Source organism: Oncorhynchus tshawytscha, linkage group LG07 (genome assembly GCF_018296145.1).
Source record: "Oncorhynchus tshawytscha isolate Ot180627B linkage group LG07, Otsh_v2.0, whole genome shotgun sequence".
In the NCBI taxonomy this organism is placed as follows: domain Eukaryota; kingdom Metazoa; phylum Chordata; class Actinopteri; order Salmoniformes; family Salmonidae; genus Oncorhynchus; species Oncorhynchus tshawytscha.
Window position 1 is genome coordinate 67,799,597 of NC_056435.1, and position 27,805 is coordinate 67,827,401.

General features: G+C 44.7%; 1 protein-coding gene across 1 annotated transcript in view; it reads left to right on the forward strand.

Moving 5' to 3' along the window:
• Positions 1 to 27,805, forward strand: part of LOC112255082 (semaphorin-3D) — a 121,760-nt gene that overhangs the window by 75,278 nt on the left and 18,677 nt on the right. Inside the window, exons 3-12 of the mRNA XM_042323733.1 lie at positions 1,604 to 1,764; positions 2,009 to 2,071; positions 2,681 to 2,800; positions 8,151 to 8,244; positions 9,799 to 9,927; positions 10,558 to 10,700; positions 11,866 to 11,980; positions 12,250 to 12,319; positions 19,061 to 19,115; positions 25,263 to 25,524. Coding sequence (XP_042179667.1) covers positions 1,604 to 1,764; positions 2,009 to 2,071; positions 2,681 to 2,800; positions 8,151 to 8,244; positions 9,799 to 9,927; positions 10,558 to 10,700; positions 11,866 to 11,980; positions 12,250 to 12,319; positions 19,061 to 19,115; positions 25,263 to 25,524 — 1,212 coding nt within the window. The remainder of the gene's footprint in view (positions 1 to 1,603; positions 1,765 to 2,008; positions 2,072 to 2,680; positions 2,801 to 8,150; positions 8,245 to 9,798; positions 9,928 to 10,557; positions 10,701 to 11,865; positions 11,981 to 12,249; positions 12,320 to 19,060; positions 19,116 to 25,262; positions 25,525 to 27,805) is intronic.

Sequence of the window (27,805 nt, forward strand, 5' to 3'; positions counted from 1 at the left end):
CTCTATACTCCTGACTCTTGTTTCTAGACTCTAGACTCTATACTCTTGTCTCTAGTCTATTGTCTCAAGACTCTAGACTCTATACTCTTGTCTCTAGACTCTAGACTCTAGAATATTGTCTCAAGACTCTAGACTCTATACTCTTGTCTCTAGACTCTTGTCTCTATACTCCTGACTCTTGTTTCTAGACTCTAGGCTCTAGACTCTTGTCTCTAGACTTTAGACTTGTCTCTTGTCTCTAGACTCTTGTCTCTAGACTCCTGACTTGTTTCTAGACTCTAGACTCTATACTCTTGTCTCTAGACTTTAGACTCTTGTCTCTAGACTCTTGTCTCTATACCCCCGACTCTTGTTTCTAGACTCTAGGCTCTAGACTCTTGTTTCTAGACTCTAGGCTCTAGACTCTTGTCTCTAGACTTTAGACTCTTGTCTCTTGTCTCTAGACTCTTGTCTCTAGACTATGACATAATGTAGGTTTATAGCACTGTAAACATCTACTTTATAGGACTTGTTTTGGAGTTAAATTGAGAAGCCAGGACTTTTCTTCTGATTTATCAGGAGAGAGAGCACAGAGGCTACAGGGTTAATTTGCTGTGATTGTGCAGGTCATTTTCTGCCTGGTTAAACACAAGATCCCTAGATAGGTTGAAGAGTGCTCGCTGGTGTTGCTCGACTCGTGCGTGCTGGACGGACATGTGTGTGTGTTTTTAGGGGAGATTGTGTTGCTATGTTTATTGGAATTACACACATTGCAACTATGTACTTTCCAACTTGAGTATCCAGGGACCGTTTTTCATAAATAGGCTGATTTCATTGTTGTTTTGACTGAGTGAATGAGCTTTGATTGACATGTTGTTTATCAATGTACTCAGACTACAGACTGGATTTGGAAAGCTAAAATAAAAACAGCACTTATAATTGTATGTAGTTTTTGCCAAACTGATGGTTGTGATAAATGCAGTCCAAGTTTTTTAGTGTTTGTTTTTGACCAATAGTTGCTCTCTGCCAATTCTGATTCAATTGATTCTGTTACTTCAAAACATTAACTCCCTCTTTCTCTCCCCTCCCCCTGCCCCTCTCTCCTGCTCCCTCTCCTCCCTCTCTCTCTCTCTCTCTCCCTCACCCCCTCCCCCTGTCTCCCTCCCCCTCTCTCCCGCTCCTCTCTCTCTCTGTCTCTCTCTCTCTGTCTCTCTCTCTGTCTCTCTCTCCCTCACCCCCCTTGTCTCCCTCCCTCCCTCCCTCCCTCCCTCCCTCCCTCCCTCCCTCCCTCCCTCCCTCCCTCCCTCCCTCCCTCCCTCCCTCCCCTCCCTCCCTCCCTCCCTCCCTCCCTCCCTCCCTCCCTCTCCTCTCTCTCTCTCTCGCTCTCTCTCTCTCTGTCTCCCTCCCTCTCCTCCCTCTCTCTCTCTCTCTCCCTCACCCACTCCCTCTGTCTCCCTCCCTCTCCTCCTCCCTCTCTCTCTCTCTCTCTCTCTCTCCCTCTCTCTCTCTCTCTCTCTCTCTCTCTCTCCCCTCACCCCCTCCCCCTGTCTCCCTCCCTCTCCTCCCTCTCCTCCCTCTCTCTCTCTCTCTCCCCCCTCCCCCCTCTGCCCCTCCCTCTCTGCAGACTTGCGTTTGATGAACAGTTCCAGTGTCTTCTGGGACAGAGGAGTGAGTGGAGGTTACCAGTCTCTGCTGCTGGATGAGGACCGTGGCTGGCTCCTGGTAGGGGGTAGAGACCACATCTACCTTCTCCACTCGGACAGCCTGGCTCTTCCTACACGCACGGTACAGACAGCACCTCAGTGAATCTTCCTATCTAGGTGTAAATGTAGAGTTAAGGCCAGCACCATGCCATTACCATGACTCTGTTTTGAATCAGTCTAGGGCTCCTTCCCAACTGTGTTCTCTTAGATCGACACGTTCTCAATTAAACACAGATGGGGGTATCATAAAGTAATGATGAAAGGTTGTACCGTATCCATATTTTAAGCCTCACCTGTATCCCTCCCTCCCTCCCTCCCTCCTTTAGATTTACTGGCCAGCTGTGGAGGAACACGTCGAACACTGCAGATTGGCAGGGAAGAACCTGTCGGTAAGTAACAAAGAGCCAGAACAAACATGGATGAACAACACGGGATGAACTTTCCCACAATGCTGTTTAGGTGCTCTGAAGATCTGAGGCCTTATTTAGTAGTCCTCTGGCTCAGAGCACGTTACTGGGACGAGGCCAAGGATCCCTCATGGTGTATAATTAAAACAAGGCCCGTCTTTATTGATGCTCATGTTGTTGTTGTGTATTATGAGACCCAGGGGAGACGTCTCATCCCTCTGACATCTTCTTTATATTTACACACAGTAACAACCTGAGGAGACAGGACGTTCTAATCTGACACGGTTCAATCAATTATTATTGGTGGATTTCTTCATAAATAACCGGCCCTGAGGCAAAGATAGCGAACGGGTTAAATGAGGCTGGTGGGTAGAGGAACAGGATTTTGGATGGTCCTCTGTAGCTCAGGTTGGTAGGGCACTTTCAACGCCATTATCAAGGCTTTGATTCTCATACTGTCTGTCTGCACACACTTTTGGATAAAAGTCTTCTAAATGGCCTTAATATTTAATGTTAAACCTCTATGTTAACTATGACAGTACTGTAGATGTGTGTCATGTATGTTTAATGTAAATCCTAACATTGTTTCAGACTGACTGCGCCAACTACGTGCGTCTCCTCCAGCCCTTCAATAAGACCCATGTGTACGTCTGTGGCACCGGGGCCTACCACCCACAATGCACCTACATAGACCTGGGACACAGCACTGAGGTGAGGAAAGGAGAGAGGGGAGGGGAGAGGAGGCCCATGTGTATGTCTGTGCACTTTTGTTTATTATCTACTTCCTGTGCTTTGACAATGTTAACATATGTTTCCCATGCCAATAATCCAGTAGAGAGAGGCTCTGACTAAACTCTCTGTACCATCTCTGACTAAACTCTCTGTACCATCTCTGACTAAACTCTCTGTACCATCTCTGAATAAACTCTCTGTACCATCTCTCTGACTAAACTATCTGTTCCATCTCTCTGACTAAACTCTCTGTACCATCTCTCTGACTAAACTCTCTGTACCATCTATCTGACTAAACTCTCTGTACCATCTATCTGACTAAACTCTCTGTACCATCTCTGACTAAACTCTCTGTACCATCTATCTGACTAAACTCTCTGTACCATCTCTGACTAAACTCTCTGTACCATCTATCTGACTAAACTCTCTGTACCATCTATCTGACTAAACTCTCTGTACCATCTCTGACTAAACTCTCTGTACCATCTCTCTGACTAAACTCTCTGTACCATCTATCTGACTAAACTCTCTGTACCATCTATCTGACTAAACTCCCTGTACCATCTCTCTGACTAAACTCTCTGTACCATCTCTCTGACTAAACTCTCTGTACCATCTCTCTGACTAAACTCTCTGTACCATCTCTCTGACTAAACTCTCTGTTCCATCTCTCTGACTAAACTCCCTGTTCCATCTCTCTGACTAAACTCTCTGTTCCATATCTGACTAAACTCTGACTAAACTCTCTGTTCCATCTCTCTGACTAAACTCTCTGTACCATCTCTCTCTCTAAACTCTCTGTACCAACTCTCTGACTAAACTCTCTGTTCCATATCTGACTAAACTCTGACTAAACTCTCTGTTCCATCTCTCTGACTAAACTCTCTGTTCCATCTCTCTGACTAAACTCTCTGTACCATCTCTCTCTCTAAACTCTCTGTACCAACTCTCTGACTAAACTCTCTGTTCCATCTCTCTGACTAAACTCTCTGTTCCATCTCTCTGACTAAATTCTCTGTTCCATCTCTCTGACTAAACTCTCTGTTCCATCTCTCTGACTAAACTCCCTGTTCCATCTCTCTGACTAAACTCTCTGTTCCATCTCTCTGACTAAACTCTCTGTTCCATCTCTCTGACTAAACTCTCTGTTCCATCTCTCTGACTAAACTCTCTGTTCCATCTCTCTGACTAAACTCTCTGTACCATCTCTCTGACTAAACTCCCTGTTCCATCTCTCTGACTAAACTCTCTGTTCCATCTCTCTGACTAAACTCTCTGTTCCATCTCTCTGACTAAACTCTCTGTTCCATCTCTCTGACTAAACTCTGACCCTAACTCTCTGTTCCATCTCTCTGACTAAACTCTGACCCTAACTCTCTGTTCCATCTCTCTGACTAAAATCTCTGTTCCAGTAGAGGAGGCTAATGCTATTGCAGAGATGAAATTATTACAGTGTGGTGGTTGAGATGGTTCTCTGTGGTAGAGGAGGCTAATGCTATTGTGGATGTGACATCATTCTCTGCACCGATCCACATATCAAATCAAATCAAATGTTATTGGTCACATACACATGTTTGTTATTGCAGGTGTCTCAAAATGCTTTTGTTTCTAGCTTCAACAGTGCAGTAATATCTAACAAGTAATATCTAACAGTTTCACAACAATGCAAACAAATCTAAAGGATTGGAATGAATTAAGAATATATAAATATATGGACGAGCAATGTCAGAGCACCACAGACTGAGATACAGTAGAATAGAATACAGTATGAGATAAGTAATGCAAAATATGTAAACATTATTAAAGTGACTAGTGTTCCACAGCGGTTGCCGTACCAGGCGGTGATACAGCCCGGCTGGATGCTCTCAATTGTGCATCTGTAAAATGTTGTGAGGGTTTTAGGTCCCAAACCAACTTTGAGTTGCTGTTGCACCTTCTTCACCACTCTGTCTGTGTGGGTGGACCATTTCAGTTTGTCCATGATGTGTACGCCAAGGATCTTGATTCTTTCTACCTTCTCCACTACTGTCCCGACTATGTGGATAGGGGGGGTGCTCCCTCTGCTGTTTCCTGAAGTCCACGATCAGCTCCTTAGTTTTGTTGACGTTGGGTGTGAGGTTATTTTCCTCACACCACACTCCAAGGACCCTCACCTCCTCCCTGTAGGCTGTCTCGTCATTGTTGGTAATCAGGCCTACTACTGTTTTGTCATCTGCAAACTTAATGATTGAGTTGGAGGCATGCGTGGCCACGCAGTCATGGGTGAACATGGAGTACAGGAGGGGGCTGAGCACAGGCCCCTGTGTTGAGGATCAGCGAAGTGGAGGTGTTGTTTCCTACCTTCACCACCTGGAGGCGGACCGTTAGAAAGTCCAGGACCCAGTTGTACCGGGCGGGGTTCAGACCCAGGACCTCAAGCTTAATGATGAGCTTAGAGGGTACTATGGTGTTGAATGCTGAGCTGTAGTCAATGGACAGCAGTCTTACATAGGTATTCCTCTTGTCCAGATGGGATAGGGCAGTGTACAGTGTGATGGCGATTGCATCATCTGTGGATCTAAGCAAATTGAAGTGGGTCTAGGGTGTCAGGTAAGGTAGAGGTGATATGATCCTTGACTAGCCTCTCAAAGCACTTCATGATGACAGAAGTGAGTGCTATGGGGCAATAATCATTTAGTTCAGTTACCTTTGCTTTCTTGGGCACAGGAACTATGGTGGCCATCTTGAAGCATGTGGGGACAGTAGACTGGGATAGGGAGAGTTTGAATATGTCCATAAACACTCCAGCCAGCTGGTCTGCTCAGTACCATCTATCTGAGGACAGTAGACTGGGATAGGGAGAGTTTGAATATGTCCATAAACACTCCAGCCAGCTGGTCTGCTCAGTACCATCTATCTGAGGACAGTAGACTGGGATAGGGAGAGTTTGAATATGTCCATAAACACTCCAGCCAGCTGGTCTGCTCAGTACCATCTATCTGAGGACAGTAGACTGGGATAGAGAGAGGTTGAATATGTCCATAAACACTCCAGCCAGCTGGTCTGCTGCTCTGAGTGGGACCATCTAGCCAGCTGGTCTGAGGACAGCAGACTGGGACAGAGAGAGGTTGAATATGTCCATAAACACTCCAGCCAGCTGGTCTGCTCATGCTCTGAGGACAGCAGACTACCATCTATCTGAGGACAGCAGACTGGGACAGAGAGAGTTTGAATATGTCCATAAACACTCCAGCCAGCTGGTCTGTGCTCTGAGGACCATGGGACTATCTGAGGACAGGACAGAGACTGGGACAGAGAGAGGTTGAATATGTCCATAAACACTCCAGCCAGCTGGTCTGCTCAGTACCATCTATCTGAGGACAGTAGACTGGGATAGGGAGAGTTTGAATATGTCCATAAACACTCCAGCCAGCTGGTCTGCTCAGTACCATCTATCTGAGGACGCGAGCTTAAACAGTCTTAAATGTCTTACTCACGTTGGCCACGGAGAAGGAGACAGGCTGCGTCCGTGGCACTGTGTTATCCTCAGAGCGAAGGTGTTTAGTTTGTCCGGAAGCAAGATGTCCGTGTCCGTGACGTGGCTGGTTTTCCCCTTTGTAGTCCGTGATTGTCTGGATACCCTGTCACATACGTCTCGTGTCTGAGCGACTCCACTTTGTCTCTATACTGACCTTTAGCCTTTTTTATTTTTATTTTTATTTCACCTTTATTTAACCAGGTAGGCTAGTTGAGAACAAGTTCTCATTTGCAACTGCGACCTGGCCAAGATAAAGCATAGCAGTGTGAGCAGACAACACAGAGTTACACATGGAATAAACAATTAACAAGTCAATAACACAGTAGAAAACAAAGGGGGAGTCTATATACAATGTGTGCAAAAGGCATGAGGAGGTAGACGAATAGTTACAATTTTGCAGATTAACACTGGAGTGATAAATGATCAGATGGTCATGTACAGGTAGAGATATTGGTGTGCAAAAGAGCAGAAAAGTAAATAAATAAAAACAGTATGGGGATGAGGTAGGTGAAAATAGTAGGTGAAAATGGGTGGGCTATTTACCAATAGACTATGTACAGCTGCAGCGATCGGTTAGCTGCTCAGATAGCTGATGTTTGAAGTTGGTGAGGGAGATAAAAGTCTCCAACTTCAGCGATTTTTGCAATTCGTTCCAGTCACAGGCAGCAGAGTACTGGAACGAAAGGCGGCCAAATGAGGTGTTGGCTTTAGGGATGATCAGTGAGGTACACCTGCTGGAGCGCGTGCTACGGATGGGTGTTGCCATCGTGACCAGTGAACTGAGATAAGGCGGAGCTTTACCTAGCATGGACTTGTAGATGACCTGGAGCCAGTGGGTCTGGCGACGAATATGTAACGAGGGCCAGCCGACTAGAGCATACAAGTCGCAGTGGTGGGTGGTATAAGGTGCTTTAGTGACAAAATGTTTGATTGCCTTACGGAGGGAATATCTACACTGTTTGTATTCTGCCGTATTCCCAGTCACCATGCTTTCAGTTTGGCACGAGTGCTTTTAATAGTTTTAATAGTCACAGTAGGTACAACATATCCTATACATTTCCTGATAAACTCAGTTACCGTATCAGTGTATTTGTTAATGTTATTCTCAAAGGCTACCCGGAACATATCCCAGTCCGCGTGATCAAAACAATCTTGAAGCGTGGATTCCGATTGGTCAGACTAGCATTGAATAGTCCTCAGCACGGGTACTTCCTGTTTGAGTTTCTGCCTATAGGAAGGGAGGGGCAAAATGGAGTCGTGGTCAGATTTGCTGAATGGAGGGCTGGAGGGCTGGGAGGGCATCCCAGAAGTTGGAGTAGCAGTAGTCGAGTGTTTTAGCAGCGCGAGAACTACAGTCGATGTGTTGATAGAACGTCTATAGAGTTTTCCTCAAATTTCCTTTGTTAAAATCCACAGCTACAATAAATGCAGCCTCAGGATATGTTGTTTCCTGTTTGCATAAAGTCCAGTGAAGTTCTTTGAGGGCCGTCATGGTATCGGCTTGAGGGGGAATATACACAGCTGAGACTATAACCGAAGAGAATTGTCTTGGGAGGTAATACGGTCTGCATTTGATTGTGAGGTATTCTACATCGAGTGAACAAAAGGACTTGAGTTCCTGTATCATAATCACACCATGAGTAGTTAATCATGAAATATATATCCCCGCCCTTCTTCTTCCCGGAGAGATATTTATTCCTGTCTGCCCGATCAAATGAGAACCCAACTGGCTGTATGATCCCAGACAATAGAACATAGCATGAGTAGAATAGAACTATATCGAATCTCTATGGTTCTCTGTGGGTCTCCTAGGAGCCGTTGTTCCGTCTGCAGAGCCATGCTGTGGAGTCTGGCCGGGGGAAATGTCCCTTTAGTCCACGGGAACCCTTCACCGCCAGGCTCACCGGTAAGTCATATACAAATACAATGTCCACATACGAAACCCTTGTAGTGACATACAGAACGTTGACAGGGACACGTGCTATATTTTCAGTATTTGAAGAGAATGACCAGGCTCACCGGTAAGTAATATATCCAGCTAATATGGAAAATATTGACATTAAGGAGACCATTTCCTCCACAATGACTTACAGAACTGTTAACGTTGACTGTGACACACAATATTCAATATGTGACCGATGCGGTAATCAAACCCACCCTTCCAGCCTCCAGAAATGGTGTGACCAGGAAGGGAGTTAGTGGAGAGAACCACATGATTTTGTTCTCACATAGTTTGAAGTGGACGTAAATCCCGCCAGACCCCAGTACATAAAACATATGGTTCATAATTAGGGGCAACAGAGTTAGTTGCTACCACTGGGAATGAGGTCCTGCTCTGTGCGTTTTAGGAGTTCTATGGTACCTCTCTATGTGATTGAATATCCATAAGTATTTGCTGAATTCCATATTCACACAGGCTATATATTATATAAACAATATACTGTCCAATAAATATGACAGACATATTTCAGAATAATAGATTTTATATATGATATATGTATGTATGTAAGTTTCCAAAACAATGAAACCGATATGTAATGTATGTATGTATGTATGTAAGTATGTATGTATGTATGTTGGTATGTATGTATGTATGTATGTATGTATGTATGTATGTATGTATGTATTTTACTCTTAGCCTTATAAACCAGCCAGATTGATGTATGTTGTATGTATGTATGTATGTATGTATGCATGTATGTATGTATGTACAGTATGTATGTATGTATGTATGTAATGTATTGATGTCTATGTATGATGATGTATGTATGTATGTATGAAGATGTGTATGTATGTATGTATGTATGTATGTATGTATGTATGTATGTATGTATGTATGTATGTATGTATGTATGTATGTATGTATGTATGTATGTATGTATGTATGTATGTATGTATGTATGTATGTATGTATGTATGTATGTATGTATGTATGTATGTATGTACAGTGTATGTATGTATGTATGTATGTATGTATGTACAGTATGTATGTATGTATGTATGTATGTATGTATGTATGTATGTATGTATGTATGTATGTATGTATGTACAGTATGTATGTATGTATGTATGTATGTATGTATGTATGTATGTATGTATGTATGTATGTATGTATGTATGTACAGTATGTATGTATGTATGTATGTATGTATGTATGTATGTATGTATGTATGTACAGTATGTATGTATGTATGTATGTATGTATGTATGTATGTATGTATGTATGTACAGTATGTACTGTATGTATGTATGTATGTACAGTATGTATGTATGTATGTATGTATGTATGTATGTATGTATGTATGTATGTATGTATGTATGTATGTATGTATGTATGTATGTATGTGTGTATGTATGTATGTATGTATGTATGTATGTATGTATGTATGTATGTACAGTATGTATGTATGTATGTATGTATGTTTTCTTAAGCCAAACCCCATCCCAATCTCACCCCTAGATGGAGATTTGTATGCGGGGACGTCGGTGGATTTTATGGGTACCAACGCAGCTATATTCCGTACCTCTGTGCACAGCAGCAACCAGCACTATATACGCACTGAGGCCTACCAGGACCACTGGCTCAATGGTGAGACGCAGAAGACAGAAGAAGAAGTCTCTATGGCAGTTGTCAAAAGATTTCCTAATTATATGTACTCAGCTAGGTCGTAGGCACAAGCCTCAACCGTTATCCTTAACTCAGCCAATTCGGGATTCTTGCCAATCTTCTCGTCATTTCAAGGAGGCAAATCACTCCAAGTCATTATTTGACGTTTATGTCTAAGACAAACGTCCAATACTGAAGTGAGTTGATGAGTCCTCATCGTGATATCCTTTGTTTCTCCCATGCAGAGCCTTAGTTTGTGGGTTTCTTCTCCATTCCAGACACTCATCGTGTTCTAGACTGTTCTAAAGGGTTCCTACAGATGTAGGATCTTAATTTTAGCCAATTTGTTACAGCAGGAATATAATCCTGCAGCAACAGAAAATGTGAGTTATGTGGATTAGAATTAATGGACATTTTTCGTAAGGGGAAGTCTGAAATGTCAAAGTGGAAATCACAAACTTTAGAATCCTTTTTAAACCTCAAATACACTACAAGTTTAAAATATCCTGCAATGCAGGAAAGTTATCCTGCAACAGGGGTGATCAAATTAAGATCCTACATCTGTATACTGTATTATCCTCCTCATCATGATATAATTTCCTCCCCATGCAGAGCCAGAGTTTGTGGGTTCCTTCTCCATTCCAGACACACAAAGTGTGGACGATGACAAGGTTTACTTCTTCTTAAAGGAGACAGCTGTAGAGTCCAGCCAGTGGGACAAGAGGGTTTACAGTAGAGTGGCACGCATCTGCAAGGTAAATAGGAATTCGCTACAATATTTTCACAAAGGGCTTGACAGCAGAGCCTACAGTGGCAGGCAGATCCTACAGTAACATCAGATCCTACAGTAACATCAGATCCTAACAGTGATCCTATATTAACAGCAGATTCTACAGTAACAGCAGATCCTATATTAACAGCAGAGCCTACAGTAACAGCAGAGCCTACAGTGTCAGGCAGATCCTACAGTATCATCAGATCCTACAGTAACAGCAGATCCTACAGGAACAGAGCCTACAGGAACATCAGAGCCTACAGGGACATGAGAGCCTACAGTGACATCAGAGCCTACAGTAACATCAGAGCCTACAGTAACAGCAGATCATATATTAACAGCCGATCCTATATTAACAGCCGATCCTACAGTAACAGCAGATCCTACAGTAACAGCAGATCCCACAGTAACAGCAGATCCCACAGTAACATCAGATCCTACAGTAACATCAGATCCTACAGTAACATCAGATCCTACAGTAACAGCAGATCCTACAGTAACAGATCCTACAGTAACAGAGATTCTACAGTAACAGCAGTCTACAGTAACAGCCGATCCTACAGTAACAGCAGAGCCTACAGTAACAGATCCTAGAGTAACAGCAGTCTACAGTAACAGCAGATCCCACGGTAACATCAGATCCCACAGTAACATCAGATCCTACAGTAACATCAGATCATACAGTAACATCAGATCCTACAGTAACAGCAGATCCTACAGTAACAGCAGATCCTACAGTAACAGATCCTACAGTAACAGATCCTACAGTAACAGCAGATCCTACAGTAACACATCCTACAGTAACAGCAGATCCTACAGTAACATCAGATCATACAGTAACAGATCCTACAGTAACAGCAGATCCTACAGTAACAGCAGATCCTACAGTAACATCAGATCCTACAGTAACATCAGATCCTACAGTAACAGATCCTACAGTAACAGCAGATCCTACAGTAACAGCAGATCCTACAGTAACAGCAGATCCTACAGTAACAGCAGATCCTACAGTAACAGCAGATCCTACAGTAACAGCATCCTACAGAGACCGATTTGAATGATATTAGTGAGACTAAAAGTACCTAACTGAGAGATATGTAGGTGTTGGTTTCATGTCCGATCTCCTCCTCTGTGTCTCCCGTTAGAATGACGTCGGAGGGAAGAGGAGTCTGATTAACCGCTGGAGTACCTTCCTCAAGGCCCGTCTGGTGTGTTCTGTACCAGGACCAGCTGGACTGGACACACAGTTTGATGAGCTCGGTACTCTTTATCTACACTGCTGAAATGTTTAAAAAAAAATGTTTTAATGAAGATTTACATTTGTATTATCATGACTTTGATAAGAGGAAATTATTGAATTGTTTGTTTAGTGGTTTGATTTTCTGGCTTGTAACTTTTTCACTTTTGATTGCCAGTGTTTCGGGGTACAATGTACTGGTAAAATGAGTACAGGTCATTAAGCTAGCATGAAAAGGTATTTGTTTTGTTAATTGTCTCTGACTGTGGTTCCCCACTGTGATTCATTTCAGAGGATATCTTCATTCTGGAGACCAAAGACGACCAGAACCCTGTCATCTACGGAGTTTTCTCAACCTCCAGGTGAGTTTGGGCTTTAAACATTTCACAACAAATATTATTGTACGATTCATATGATTCATTTTATGACAATAACTGACAATGATTTAATGACTGGTTTTATTTTAAAGTGGAACTGACAGTGTTTTAATTAACTACTTTGCAGATATGATACAAACAGACAATCATAATCTCAGTAAAAAAAATATCAAATTCCTAGTTTATGCTACAAAACTAGCTTTATAAGAGTTTTTAAAAATAGGTTATATTCGACTCAGAGTTCCATGACGTACACTAAGGCGTTGTTGGCAGAATAGATGGATGTAGTTCAATGCATGATTTTTTATTTTTATTTATTTTATTTCACCTTTATTTAACCAGGTAGGCTAGTTGAGAACAAGTTCTCATTTACAACTGTGACCTGGACCAAGATAAAGCAAAGCAGATGAACATATAATTCACCAATACATTTCTTGGTAGTCCAAAACATATTGCTGTCAGGTGGTAAATCACAGCTGGCCTGGTACATTGTTTGTCTCTCACTCTGTCTCCCAGCCAGATGCAGGAGACTCCCTTCCTCCCTTCTCTCTCTCTCTCTCTCTCTCTCTTTCTTTCTCTCTCTGTCTTGTTCCATTCAGGAGGCACTGTTTATGTTTCAATGACTCAATATTTTTGAGCAGAAATGTACAAATGTAAATAAGGCAGGGAATGTCAATCAAACTAGCAAGGTGAACAATCACAAGTCAGTAATAATGTGGCTAATAGTATAGTGTACGTGTCCAACACAAGGCCCGCGGTCCGAATAGAACACACCAGCCAGTCAACAGCTGAGGCATCTACTTTATCAAATTACAGCCTGATGTGCTCCCAACAGTGAATTCCACTTGCTTTAGTTTGTCCGGTTTGCTGCTTGCAGCAGAGGGAAAGTGTACAGACACATGCCACAGTCCTAGCTAGGCTACTAAAATGTTGCAGTCTGACTTCGGTTTTTTAACGCTTGAAAATGAATAACCAAAAAACGAAACCGGCAACGACACACCAGGCAAAGGAGGAACATGTAGGCCTATCACAGCAACATTAGAGAAGTAGCCTTGGCTGGCTACTCAACAGCTACAGCACGGCAAGCGGTACCAGAGCACCAAGTCTAGGACCAAAAGGCTACTCAACTGCTACAGCACGGCAAGCGGTACCAGAGCACCAAGTCTAGGACAAAAAAGGCTCCTCAACAGCTTCTACCCCCAAGCCATTAGACTACTGAACAATTACTAGAATCGCCATCGGACAATTTACATTGCCCCCCCCCTCCTTGTTGTACACTGCTGCTACTCGCTGTTTATTATTACTCTACCTTGATTTCAACAAGGAACGCAGGCTGAGGCCAGGGTCTCTTTTACAGCTGGGCCCCACGTGTTACATGTTAATCGTTGTACCTAAACTGTACGTGTTAAGAAACAGTTACAAGCCATATAAAAATACAAATCCTCCACTAAATATTTAAAATGAGCGACAGGGGGACAAGAGTCTCAGGTTTAAGTTTAGTCTGCAGGCTTATTCCATAGGCAAGGAGCGTAACAGGAGAAGGCAGCCATACCCAACTCTGTGGAAATCGCATGGGCCTCGAGTGTAATCCATGGTTGAGACCTGGTTTTAGGAATGATAATTATAATGTTGATGAGTGATGTTAAATAAGAAGGTAGTTTATTCAGAAGTGCTTTATAGACAAACACGAGAGAGCATGTTGTTCTCGTCTCACGGACAGTGAAGTCCATAGTTATTATCTATGCATAGTCACTTCACCCCCACCTACATGTACAGATTACCTCAACTAGCCTGTACCCCTGCGCACTGACTCGGTACCAGTGCCCCCTGTATATAGCCTCCACATTGACTCTGTACCGGTGCCCTCTGTATATAGCCTCCACACTGACTCTGTACCGTAACACCCTGTATATAGCCTCCACACTGACTGACTGCTGTATATAGCCTCCACACTGGCTCTGTAAACACCCTGTATATAGCCTCCACACTGACTCTGTACCGTAACACCCTGTATATAGCCTCCACACTGACTCGGTACCTGTGCCCCCTGTATATAGCCTCCACATTGACTCTGTACCGGTGCCCCCTGTATATAGCCTCCAACACTGACTCTGTACCGGTGCCCCCTGTATATAGCCTCTACACTGACTCTGTACCGGTGCCCCCTGTATATAGCCTCTACATTGACTCTGTACCGGTGCCCCCTGTATATAGCCTCTACACTGACTCTGCACCAGTACCCCTGTATAAGCCTCCACATTGACTCTGTACTGTAACACCCTGTATATAGCCCCCACACTGACTCTGTACCAGTACCCCCTGTATATAGCCCCCACACTGACTCTGCACCAGTACACCCTGTATGAAGCCTCCACATTGACTCTGTACCAGTACACCCTGTATATAGCCTCCACACTGACTCTGTACCAGTACCCCCTGTATATAGCCTCCACATTGACTCTGTACCGGTACCCCCTGTATATAGCCTCCACATTGACTCGGTACCGGTGCCCCCTGTATATAGCATCCACACTGACTCTGTAACCCCTGTAGTACCCCACACTGACTATATAGCCTCCACATTGACTCTGTACCCCCTGTATATAGACCCAACACTGACCCCCCCCTGTATATAGCCTCCACACTGACTCTGTACCGGTGCCCCCTGTATATAGCCTCCACATTGACTCTGTACCGGTGCCCCCTGTATATAGCCTCCACACTGACTCTGTACCGGTGCCCCCTGTATATAGCCTCCACATGGACTCTGTACCTATACCCCCTGTATATAGCCTCCACATTGCCTCTGTACCGTAACACCCTGTATATAGCCTCCACATGGACTCTGTACCTATACCCCCTGTATATAGCCTCCACACTGACTCTGTACCTATACCCCCTGTATATAGCCTCCACATTGACTCTGTACCAGTACCCCCTGTATATAGCCTCCACATTGACTCTGTACCAGTACCCCCTGTATACAGCCTCCACATGGACTCTGTACCAGTACCCCCTGTATATAGCCTCCACATTGACTCTGTACCAGTACCCCCTGTATATAGCCTCCACATTGCCTCTGTACCGTAACACCCTGTATATAGCCTCCACATTGACTCTGTACCGGTACCCCCTGTATATAGCCTCCACATGGACTCTGTACCTATACCCCCTGTATACAGCCTCCACATGGACTCTGTACCGGTACCCCCTGTATATAGCCTCCACATGGACTCTGTACCAGTACCCCTGTATATAGCCTCCACATTGACTCTGTACCAGTACCCCCTGTATATAGCCTCCACATCGACTCTGTACCAGTACCCCCTGTATATAGCCTCCACATTGACTCTGTACCTATACCCCCTGTATATAGCCTCCACATCGACTCTGTACCAGTACCCCCTGTATACAGCCTCCACATGGACTCTGTACCAGTACCCCCTGTATACAGCCTCCACATTGACTCTGTACCAGTACCCCCTGTATATAGCCTCCACATTGACTCTGTACCGGTACCCCCTGTATACAGCCTCCACATTGACTCTGTACCGGTACCCCCTGTATACAGCCTCGCTATTGTTATTCTTATTGTTTTACTTTTTATTATTACTTTTTATTTTAGTCTACTTGCTAAATATTTTCTTAACTCTTCTTGAACTGCACTGTTAGTTAAGGGCTTGTAAGTAAGCATTTCACTACACTTGTTGTATTAGGCGCTTTTGACAAATAAATAATAATAAATAATACTGTAGTTAACCACACCAGTGATCCATACAGTAATACTGTATTCAACCACACCAGTGACCCATACCAACCACACCAGTGACCCATACAGTAATACTGTATTCAACCACACCAGTGACCCATACAGTAATACTGTAGTCAACCACACCAGTGACCCATACAGTAATACTGTATTCAACCACACCAGTGACCCATACCAACCACACCAGTGACCCATATAGTAATACTGTATTCAACCACACCAGTGACCCATACAGTAATACTGTAAACCACACCAGTGATCCATGTAGTCAACCACACCAGTGACCCATACAGTAATACTGTATTCAACCACACCAGTGACCCATACCAACCACACCAGTGACCCATACAGTAATACTGTTTTCAACCACACCAGTGACCCATACAGTAATACTGTAGTCAACCACACCAGTGACCCATACAGTAATACTGTATTCAACCCCACCAGTGACCCATACCAACCACACCAGTGACCCATACAGTAATACTGTAGTCAACCACACCAGTGACCCATACAGTAATACTGTAGTCAACCACACCAGTGACCCATACAGTAATACTGTAGTCAACCACACCAGTGACCCATACAGTAATACTGTAGTCAACCACACCAGTGACCCATACCAACCACACCAGTGACCCTTACCAACCACACCAGTGACCCATACAGTAATACTGTAGTCAACCACACCAGTGACCCATACAGTAATGACCCATACAGTAATACTGTAGTCAACCACACCAGTGACCCATACCAACCACACCAGTGACCCTTACCAACCACACCAGTGACCCATACAGTACAAAAAAGCAGAACATGTTTTAAGTTGAAATGTTACAACAACCTATAGTTAACGTTTTTATTATTTGGAATTATGAAATACCTTTTGATTAGGATCACATTATATCTGCAAGCATAGCAGCAAAGTCTGGACAAAAACGGTTCCTCTTCTTTTGTTTTAATATGTTAAAATACTATGTACTATTTACATTGTAAAGAACCATATTTGGCCAGTTTTGGTCGCAGTTGCATGTTTTTTGTAGTTGTTGTAAAAACGAATAGGCTGTCTGGCCTGCAAATTCATAGTTTTTTGTTCAATACAGCCGTGTGCTGATTGTGTTTGACACCCCTGGGATGTCATGTCATTGGATAAGTGGGGGAGTGACTGAATATTTCCCCTCATATCGATTATCAGGGGCTACACAGCTAGAGTTGCAAGTGTCATTTGGTTAGCTAGCAAGAAATGTGAAACGCTTTGCTAGCTATGCTAAACTTAAAACGACTGTTATCCACAGTTAGCATATCTATTAGTTGTCAATGAAATTATAAGGCCGAGACCCAGATGCAGATGGTTAGAGTCCAAGATGTTTATTAACAATCCCAAAGGGGTGGGCAAGAGAAGGGTGGTGGACAGGCAGAAGGTCAAAACCAGTTCAGAGTCCAGGAGGTACAGAGTGGCAGACAGGAGGTACAGAGTCCAGGAGGTACAGAGTGGCAGACAGGAGGTAGGAGGTACAGAGTCCAGGAGGTACAGAGTGGCAGAGAGACAGGAGGTACAGAGTCCAGGAGGTACTCAGAGAGGTCAAGGAGGTACAGAGTCCAGGAGGTACAGAGTGGCAGCAGGGCAGAATGGTCAGGCAGGCAGGTACAGAGTGGCAGAGAGGCTCGAGGTCAAGGCAGGCAGAATGGTCAGGCAGGCGGGTACAGAGTCCAGAAAACAGGCAAGGGTCAAAACCGGAAGGACTAGAAAAAGGAGGATAGAAGCAGGAGTACGGGAAAACACGCTGGTTGACTTGAACATACAAAAAGAACTGGCACAGAGAGACAGGAAACACAGGGATAAATACACTGGGGAAAATAAGAGATACCTGGAGGGGGTGGAGACAATCACAAGGACAGGTGAAACAGATCAGGGTGTGACAGAAATGTATTTGGCAGGCAGGCAGGCAGGCAAGTTCCCATTCAGTTATCAAAACATGGGTTGGGACAAGCACGCTTTGGCAGGCAAGCTGCAGAAGGACGAGCAGGCTACTGGAAAAAGTTTTAGTGGGTTTATCTACTGTTCCCTCGTTAGATTTGAGCTCATCTCGCTCTGGCTAACATTAGTTGTTGATCTTGTTGTTGATGCGCTTAGACAACTGAGGGAGAGAGAGCCTAACTTTTCATGGTTGTTTGATCAATAGGATTGTAAAAGTTCCCAAATGTAAGAGGACTCCTGTGGTGTTAACATATTTACAGAAATCCATTCAGGTCTATTTTTCTTTATTTTGGTAAATGAGTTCTAATGATCTGAAGTTGTGCTGTTGTTTACTTCCTGTAAACACGCGGTCCAGTTGAAATTGAATGATGGCAGGCCCGTGTTGCATATAGGCTGTAGTTCTGATTGGCTATGGCTCAACGGTCTGCATTCCCGGCCCTGGAAAAGACAGATGTTTTTTACTAGGTTTCATTTACTGCGGTGTCTATTAATTAGGAAAATGACAAACTAGGTTGCTATAGAAATTTAACAAATGCCTTACTTTACGTAATTCACAGACATTACATTAATTTACAAAATGACCAAATCTAACTGCTCGCTTGTCAGAAAATGTAAAAAATATTCTTATTCTTCCTGGGTGTGTATATGAACAGATTTAAAAAATATTTAATGTTGCTTTAAATGCTGTCAGTTCCCCTTTTAAGAACTTAGAGGAAGTACACTTTCACTGTATTGCAGACCTTTTATCTGTGAACAAATGAAAATGTACGATTCTCAGTGAGAATCTCCCTAAAAGACAACAGACCAGAAACGTTAAAAGGATGTTCTCTAGTTCCTGAACAAAACAACCAGCCTGACACATGCACTCTTCCATCCCCCTGACACGTGCACTCTTCCATCCCCCTGACACGTGCACTCTTCCATCCCCCTGACACATGCACTCTTCCATCCCCCTGACACGTGCACGCTCCCGTCTCAGGGCTGCAGTGACCCCAGGGGTTATTGAGGGGTCAGGGGTGGAGAGGCCCGGCTGGGTGTGTTATTGTAACCCACCCGGATACATGTTTACACTCTCTTACCCTTTCCACCTTCCTCTCCCCTCCCTCTCTTTCTTTCCTTTTTCTATCTCCCCCTCTCTCGCTCTCTCTCTCTCTCTTTCCTTTCCTATATCCCATCCTCTCCCCCCTCTCTCACTCTCTCTCTGTCTCTTTCCTTTCCTTCCTCCCCTCCTCTCCCCCTCTCTCTCTCTGTCTCTTTCCTTTCCTACCTTCCCTCCTCTCCCCCTCTCTCTCTGTCTCTTTCCTTCTCCCCTCCCTCCCCCTCCTCTCTGTCTCTTTCCCCTCCCCTCCTCTCTCACTGTCTCTTTCTTACTCTGTCCTTTTTTTCTCCCTATCTCCCTCCTCTCCCCCTCTCTCTCTGTCTCTTTCTATCTCCCTCCTCTCCCCCCTCTCTCTGTCTCTTTCCTATCTCCCTCCTCTACCCCCTCTCTCTGTCTCTTTCCTATCTCCCCTCCTCTACCCCCTCTCTCTCTCTTTCCTATCTCCCTCCTCTACCCCCTCTCTCTGTCTCTTTCCTATCTCCCCTCCTCTACCCCCTCTCTCTGTCTCTTTCCTATCTCCCCTCTCTACCCCCTCTCTCTGTCTCTTTCCTATCTCCCCTCCTCTACCCCCTCTCTCTGTCTCTTTCCTATCTCCCCTCCTCTACCCCCTCTCTCTGTCTCTTTCCTATCTCCCCTCCTCTACCCCCCTCTCTCTGTCTCTTTCCTATCTCCCTCCTCTACCCCCTCTCTCTGTCTCTTTCCTATCTCCCTCCTCTCCCCCTCTCTCTGTCTCTTTCCTATCTCCCCTCCTCTACCCCCTCTCTCTGTCTCTTTCCTTCTCAGCATTGTAACTCCCCTCTCTCTGTCTGTTTCTATCTCCCCTCCTCTAGTTCTGTCTTTTCAGAGGGTCAGCAGTGTCTGTCTCTTTCCATCTCCTCTACCCCCTCAGGGCTGTCTCTTTCCTATCTCCCCTCCTCTACCCCCCACAAGTCTCTTTCCTATCTCCCCTCCTCTACCCCTGGGTAGAGTCTTTCCTATCTCCCCTCCTCTATCCACGACCCTGTCTCTTTCCTAGTTTCTCAGCAGGGATGGAAGTGACTTTCCTATCTCCCCTGGACAAACAGACAGACAGGGTCTCTTTCCTAAAGAGAGACAGGCAGGCACACAGATTGTCAAATCATAAAAATCTCCCCCATTAGATGTCTCTTTCTTATTGAGCCTTTTACCATCGGAACCTCTCGAAAAGTCTCTCCTCTCCTCCCCGCCCCTCCTGGCACTCCAGGCCTCTCCTCTCCTCTCCTCTCAAAATATTTGAAAGGTTTCAAAGTATTTGAATCCCGATCTGTTGGCAGACAGGCATACAAGCAGGCGGACAGACAGGCAACACGTGTGTTGATTATAACAAGCTGATAAAACTGTTGGACGCTAACGACTGGCTGGTTGACTTAAACTGGGTGAGTAAAGCTGAGGATCCCATAACCACTGGCTGGCACTGTGAGTTTCTCAGCAGGGATGGAAGTGATAAACTTGATGGACAAACAGACAGACAGGCAAGGAAAGAGAGACAGGCAGGCACACAGATTGACAAATCATAAAAATAAAAACTGGCTGGATTGATTTAAACGGAACCAATAAAACTGTCCCAAAAGGAAACCCCGACCCCTGGCACTGGCGAGCTTATAAACTCTCAAAAACTTTGAAAGGATTCAAAAAGTACTTGCTGGTTGTTATAACAGGCTGGTAAAACTGTTGGACAGACAGGCCACTGGCTGGTTGATTATAACAAGCTGATGAAACTGTTGGACGCTAACGACTGGCTGGTTGATTTAAACAAGTTGATAAAGCTGTTGGACGCTAACCACTGGCTGGTTGATTATAACAAGCTGATAAACTTGTTGGACGCTAACCACTGGCTGGTTGATTATAACAAGCTGATAAAGCTGTTGGACGCTAACCACTGGCTAGTTGATTATAACAAGCTGATAAAGCTGTTGGACGCAAACCACTGGCTGGTTGATTTATAACAAGCTGATAAAACTGTTGGACGCTAACCACTGGCTGGTTGATTTATAACAAGCTGATAAAACTGTTGGACTCTAACCACTGGCTGGTTGATTTATAACAAGCTGATAAAACTGTTGGAATCTGACCACTGGCTGGTTGATTTATAACAAGCTCATAAAACTGTTGGACGCTAACCACTGGCTGGTTGATTATAACAAGCTGATAAAACTGTTGGACACTAACCACTGGCTGGTTGATTTATAACAAGCTGATAAAACTGTTGGAATCTGACCACTGGCTGGTTGATTTATAACAAGCTCATAAAACTGTTGGACGCTAACCACTGGCTGGTTTATTATAACAAGCTGATAAAACTGTTGGACACTAACCACTGGCTGGTTGATTATAACAAGCTGATAAAACTGTTGGACACTAACCACTGGCTGGTTGATTATAACAAGCTGATAAAACTGTTGGACGCTAACCACTGGCTGGTTGATTATAACAAGCTGATAAAACTGTTGGAATCTGACCACTGGCTGGTTGATGATAACAAGCTGATAAAACTGTTGGAATCTGACCACTGGCTGGTTGATTTTAAACAATCTGATAAAACTGTTGGAATCTGACCACTGGCTGGTTGATTTAAACAATCTGATAAAACTGTTGGAATCTGACCACTGGCTGGTTGATTTAACACCTCGGCTATGCATTCCCCTGGGAAGTGGTAACTTGTCAGCCAGAGGCTTCAGGGGAATGTTTAATGTGTTTTAGTGCTCTGTCGGAAGTGGCTTGATCTCACTGTTATTCTAGTCCCCCTGTTAGGGAACACCACAGGCAGTGGAGCGGCTCCTTGGATGTGCTTGATTACCACACGCGCACGCACGCACACACACGCACACACACACACACACACACACACACACACACACACACACACACACACACACACACACACACACACACACACACACACACACACACACACACACACACACACACACACACACACACACACACACACACACACACACACACACACACACAGTTCCTTGAAAGTGGTTGATTACTAGGGTCAGGAACGTCAGTGTTTTGGTTACATGATTAAAATTCAAGTGAAACAGCTTCACATCATCATCCAGTGTAATTTTAACCCCTGAGTCACTGAACAGCACGCATCGAGAGAGTAGTGGCAGCCACATTTCAAAGGAAATAATAGGAGTTTAAATGAGTCTGTTGCCAGTTTAAACACCACATGATGCTCATGCTTGTCATATCAGTGATTTTGTTTTGCCAGGATGGTAGGAGGAAATGACATCCACTCTGACAATTGAAGATTACATTACCTTCCGTAGATTATATAAGTAGCTGTGCTTTGCTTCAGTGTTACAGTTTGCCGTCTCTTTTGCGATCAAAGTGCTGTTGATTTGAATAATAAAACATGAAACATAACCAGTCATCCAACTAGAACAACAATAAAAACTATAACTCTGTGATCTGTGGTCACTGTGACCTCAAGTAATTCTCCTTTAATACTCCTTAAATAATCCTTTAATACTCCTTGAATAATCCTTGAAATCTCCTTGAATTCTCCTTGAATTCTCCTTGAATTCTCCTTGAATTCTCCTTTAATACTCCTTGAATAATCCTTGAAATCTCCCTGAATAACCCTTGAATTCTCCTTGAATAATCCTTTAAATCTCCTTGAATAATCCTTGAATTTTCATTAAATACTCCTTTAATACTCCTTGAATAATCCTTGAAATCTCCTTGAATAATCCTTGAATTCTCCTTGAATAATCCTTGAAATCTCCCTGAATAATCCTTGAATTCTCCTTGAATAATCCTTGAATTCTCCTTGAATAATCCTTGAATTCTCCTTGAATAATCCTTGAAATCTCTTTGAATAATCCTTGAATTCTCCTTAAATACTCCTTTAATACTCCTTGAATAATCCTTGAATTCTCCTTGAATAATCATTGAATTCTCCTTGAATAATCCTTGAATTCTCCTTAAATACTCCTTTAATACTCCTTGAATAATCCTTGAATTCTCCTTGAATAATCATTGAATTCTCCTTGAATAATCCTTGAATTCTCCTTGAATAATCCTTGAATTCTCCTTGAATAATCATTGAATTCTCCTTAATCTCCTTAATCTCCTTGAATAATCCTTATTCTCCTTGAATAATCCTTGACATCTCCTTGAATAATCTTTATTTTCTTTTATTTTACCTTTATTTAACCAGGTAGGCTAGTTGAGAACAAGTTCTCATTCGCAACTGCGACCTGGCCAAGATAAAGCAAAGTAGTTTGACACAACAACACAGAGTTACACATGGAATAAACAAACATACAATCAATAATCTATATACAGCATGTGCCAATGAGGTAGGATAAGAGAGGAAAGGCAATAAATAGGCCATGGTGGCGAAGTAATTACAATTAAACACTGGAATGTGCAGAAGATGAATGTGCAAGTAGAGATACTGGGGTGCAAAGGAGCAAAATAAATACATAAATGCAGTATGGGGATGGAGTAGTTAGTTGGGCTATTTACAGATGGGCTATGTACAGGTGCAATGATCTGTAAGCTGCTCTGACAGCTGGTGCTTGAAGTTAGTGAGGGAGAGTTTCCAGCTTCAGCGATTTTTGCAGTTTGTTCCATTGGCAGCAGAGAATTGGAAGGAAAGTCAGCCAAAGAAGGAATTGGATTTAGGGGTGACCAGTGAAATATATCTGCTGGAGCGCGTGCTGCGGGTGGGTGCTGCTATGGTGACCAGTGAACTGAGATAAGGCGGGGCTATACCTAGCAGAGACTTGGCAGTAGACTCTGCAGTAAATTGCTAATTCCCCTCCCTTTGGCAGCTCTATCTTGTCGGAAAATGTAATAGTTAGGGATGGAAATTTCAGGGTTTTTGGTGGTCTTCCTAAGCCAGGATTCAGACATGGCTAGGACATCTGGGTTGGCATAGTGTGCAAAGGCAGTGAATAAAACAAACTTGGGGAGGAGGCTCCTAATGTTAACACGCATGAAACCAAGGCTTTGACGGTTACAGAAGTCAACAAATGAGAGCGACTGGGGAATGGGAGTGGAGCTAGGCATTACTGGGCCTGGATTAACCTCTACGTCACCAGAGCAACAGAGGAGGAGTAGGATAAGGGTTTGGCTAAAGACTATAACAACTGGTCGTCTAGTACGTTCGGAACAGAGAGTAAAAGGAGCAGGTTTCTGGGCGTGATAGAATAGATTCAAAGCATAATGTACAGACAAAGGTATGGTAGGACGTGAATACAGTGGAGGTAAACCTAGGCATAGAGTGACGACGAGAGAGATATTGCCTCTAGCAACATAATTTAAACCGGGTGATGTGTGGGAGGTGGAACTGAAGGGTTAGCTAAGGCGTATTGAGCAGGGCTAGAGGATCTACAGTGAGATAAGACAATAATCACTAACCAGAACAGCAATGGACAAGGCATATTGACATTAGGGAGAGGCATGCGTAGCCGAGTGATCATAGGGGTTCAGTGAGTAGTTTAGCTGGCTAGAGACACGGCGATTCATTCAGCTAGTGGGCCGGGGCTAGCAAGTTAGCAGAAGGGCCTTAGAGGTACCTCGCGATGGAAGAAGTCTGTTGTAGTCTCCTTGTGCAGAGCCTCCTCGTGCAGAGCCTCCTCGTGCAGAGCCTCCTCGTGCAGAGCCTCCTCGTGCAGAGCCTCCTCGTGTAGAGCCTCCTCGTGCAGAGCCTCCTCGTGCAGAGCCTCCTCGTGCTGAGCCTCCTCGTGCAGAGCCTCCTCGTGCAGAGCCTCCTCGTGCAGAGCCTCCTCGTGCAGAGCCTCCTCGTGCAGAGCCTCCTCGTGCAGAGCCTCCTCGTGCTGAACCTCCTCGTGCAGAGCCTCCTCGTGCAGAGCCTCCTCGTGCGGTTCCTTCGGCAGACCAGCCGTGATGGATTTAGTAGGGTTCCGTGTAGTAAAGGTGCCCAGTCCAATTGGCAAAATAGGTATAGTGGGCCAAGAAATTGGCCGAAGGACCTATTCAGCTAACAGTCCGATATGCTCTAGACAGCTGGTGGGCCGCTGATAGCAGGCTAGCAGTTGGGCATTCATCCTTGAATACTCCTCGAATAATCCTTGAATAATCCTTGAATGAACCTTTAATTGTCATTTTCCTTCGCCAGTGTCCCAGCGAAACGTATGACCCCCTCCACAAGTCTACTCGTGACTTCCCTGATGACGTAGTGAGCTTCATGAGGGGTCACCAGCTGATGTGGGAACCCATCCTTCCAATCACCCGCCGGCCTGTCTTCACCCGCGTCAATGTGCCCTACACCCTACGAAGGGTAGTAGTGGACAGGGTGGATGCTGAGGATGGGCAGTATGACGTCCTACACCTGGGCACAGGTAAGAGAGTGTGAATCTGCTACACGAAGGGTACAGGGAGACAGTGTGGCTGGGGTGTAGTGTAGGAATGAACAGTGTTCCCAACACCCTACGAAGGGTACAGGGAGAAGGTGGGGCTGGGGTGTAGTGTAGGAATGAACAGTGTTCCCAACACCCTACGAAGGGTACAGGGAGAAGGTGGGGCTGGGGTGTAGTGTAGGAATGAACAGTGTTCCCAACACCCTACGAAGGGTACAGGGAGAAGGTGGGGCTGGGGTGTAGTGTAGGAATGAACAGTGTTCCCAACACCCTACGAAGGGTACAGGGAGAAGGTGGGGCTGGGGTGTAGTGTAGTAGTGAACAGTGTTCCCAACACCCTACGAAGGGTACAGGGAGAAGGTGGGGCTGGGGTGTAGTGTAGTAGTGAACAGTGTTCCCAACACCCTACGAAGGGTACAGGGAGAAGGTGGGGCTGGGGTGTAGTGTAGTAGTGAACAGTGTTCCCAACACCCTATGAAGGGTACAGGGAGAAGGTGGGGCTGGGGTGTAGTAGTGAACAGTGTTCCCAACACCCTACGAAGGGTACAGGGAGAAGGTGGGGCTGGGGTGTAGTGTAGTAGTGAACAGTGTTCCCAACACCCTACGAAGGGTACAGGGAGAAGGTGGGGCTGGGGTGTAGTAGTGAACAGTGTTCCCAACACGCTACGAAGGGTGGATGCTGAGGATGGACAGTATAATATACCTGGGCTCAAGTAAGAGAGAAGGCTGTCATAGTGAACACAGACCAGATGCCAACAGTAGAGAGGGGACTGATACCAACAGTAGAGAGGGGTCTGATACCAGAGAGGGGGGACTACCAACAGTAGAGAGGGACTGATACCACAGTAGAGGGGACTGAGGGGGGGACTGACTGATACCAACAGTAGAGAGGGGACTGATACCAACAGTAGAGAGGGGTCTGATACCAACAGTAGAGAGGGGAGGGGAGAGGGGGACTGATACCAACAGTAGAGACTGATACCAACAGTAGAGGGGGACTGATACCAACAGTAGAGAGGGGTCTGATACCAACAGTAGAGAGGGGTCTGATACCAACAGTAGAGAGGGGGACTGATACCAACAGTAGAGAGGGGACTGATACCAACAGAGAGGGGGACTGATACCAACAGTAGAGGGGGACTGATACCAACAGTAGAGGGGGACTGATATCAACAGTAGAGAGGGGTCTAGCTGACCAACAGTAGAGAGGGATACCAACAGTCTGATACCAACAGTAGAGACTGGGGACTGATACCAACAGTAGAGAGGGGTCTGATACCAACAGTAGAGAGGGGGTACTGATACCAACAGTAGAGAGGGGGACTGATATCAACAACAGTAGAGAGGGGGACTCTGATGACCAACAGTAGAGAGGGGATACCAACAGTCTGATACCAACAGTAGAGAGGGGTCTGATACCAACAGTAGAGAGGGGTCTGATACCAACAGTAGAGAGGGGGACTGATACCAACAGTAGAGAGGGGTCTGATACCAACAGTAGAGAGGGGACTGATACCAACAGTAGAGAGGGGTCTGATACCAACAGTAGAGAGGGGTCTGATACCAACAGTAGAGAGGGGTCTGATACCAACAGTAGAGAGGGGGACTGATACCAACAGTAGAGATGGGTCTGATACCCACAGTAGAGAGGGGGACTGATACCAACAGTAGAGAGGGGGACTGATACCAACGTAGAGAGGGGTCTGATACCAACAGTAGAGAGGGGGACAGATACCAACAGTAGAGAGGGGTCTGATACCAACAGTAGAGAGGGGTCTGATACCAACAGTAGAGAGGGGACTGATACCAACAGTAGAGAGGGGGACTGATACCAACAGTAGAGAGGGGGACTGATAGGATTTAATAGTGGCACCCTGAGTTGCACTAGCAACTGTTACACCCTGACACTACCGGGTTCCTTCACCCAGTCCCTGTCACCTCTAGGAGCTGTTAGCTTTGTCCTCAGCGCACAGAGTGGAGAGCTGTGTGTGGAGAGGTGTGTGTGGAGAGCTGTGTGTGGAGAGTTTGTGAATTCATTAATAAAATGAATTAAAATGTATTTTAACAAATCGTCAGATGACAACCCATCTCATTTTTCTTAACTCTTTTTCTTGATCTGCATTGTTGGTTAAAGGCTTGTAAGTAAGACATTCACTGTAAGGTCTACTACACCGGTTTTATTCAACACGTGACACATGCAATTTGATTTGATCTCTTATGGGATTATTTGATACAAAAACAAACATTACAATAATTCACTGTG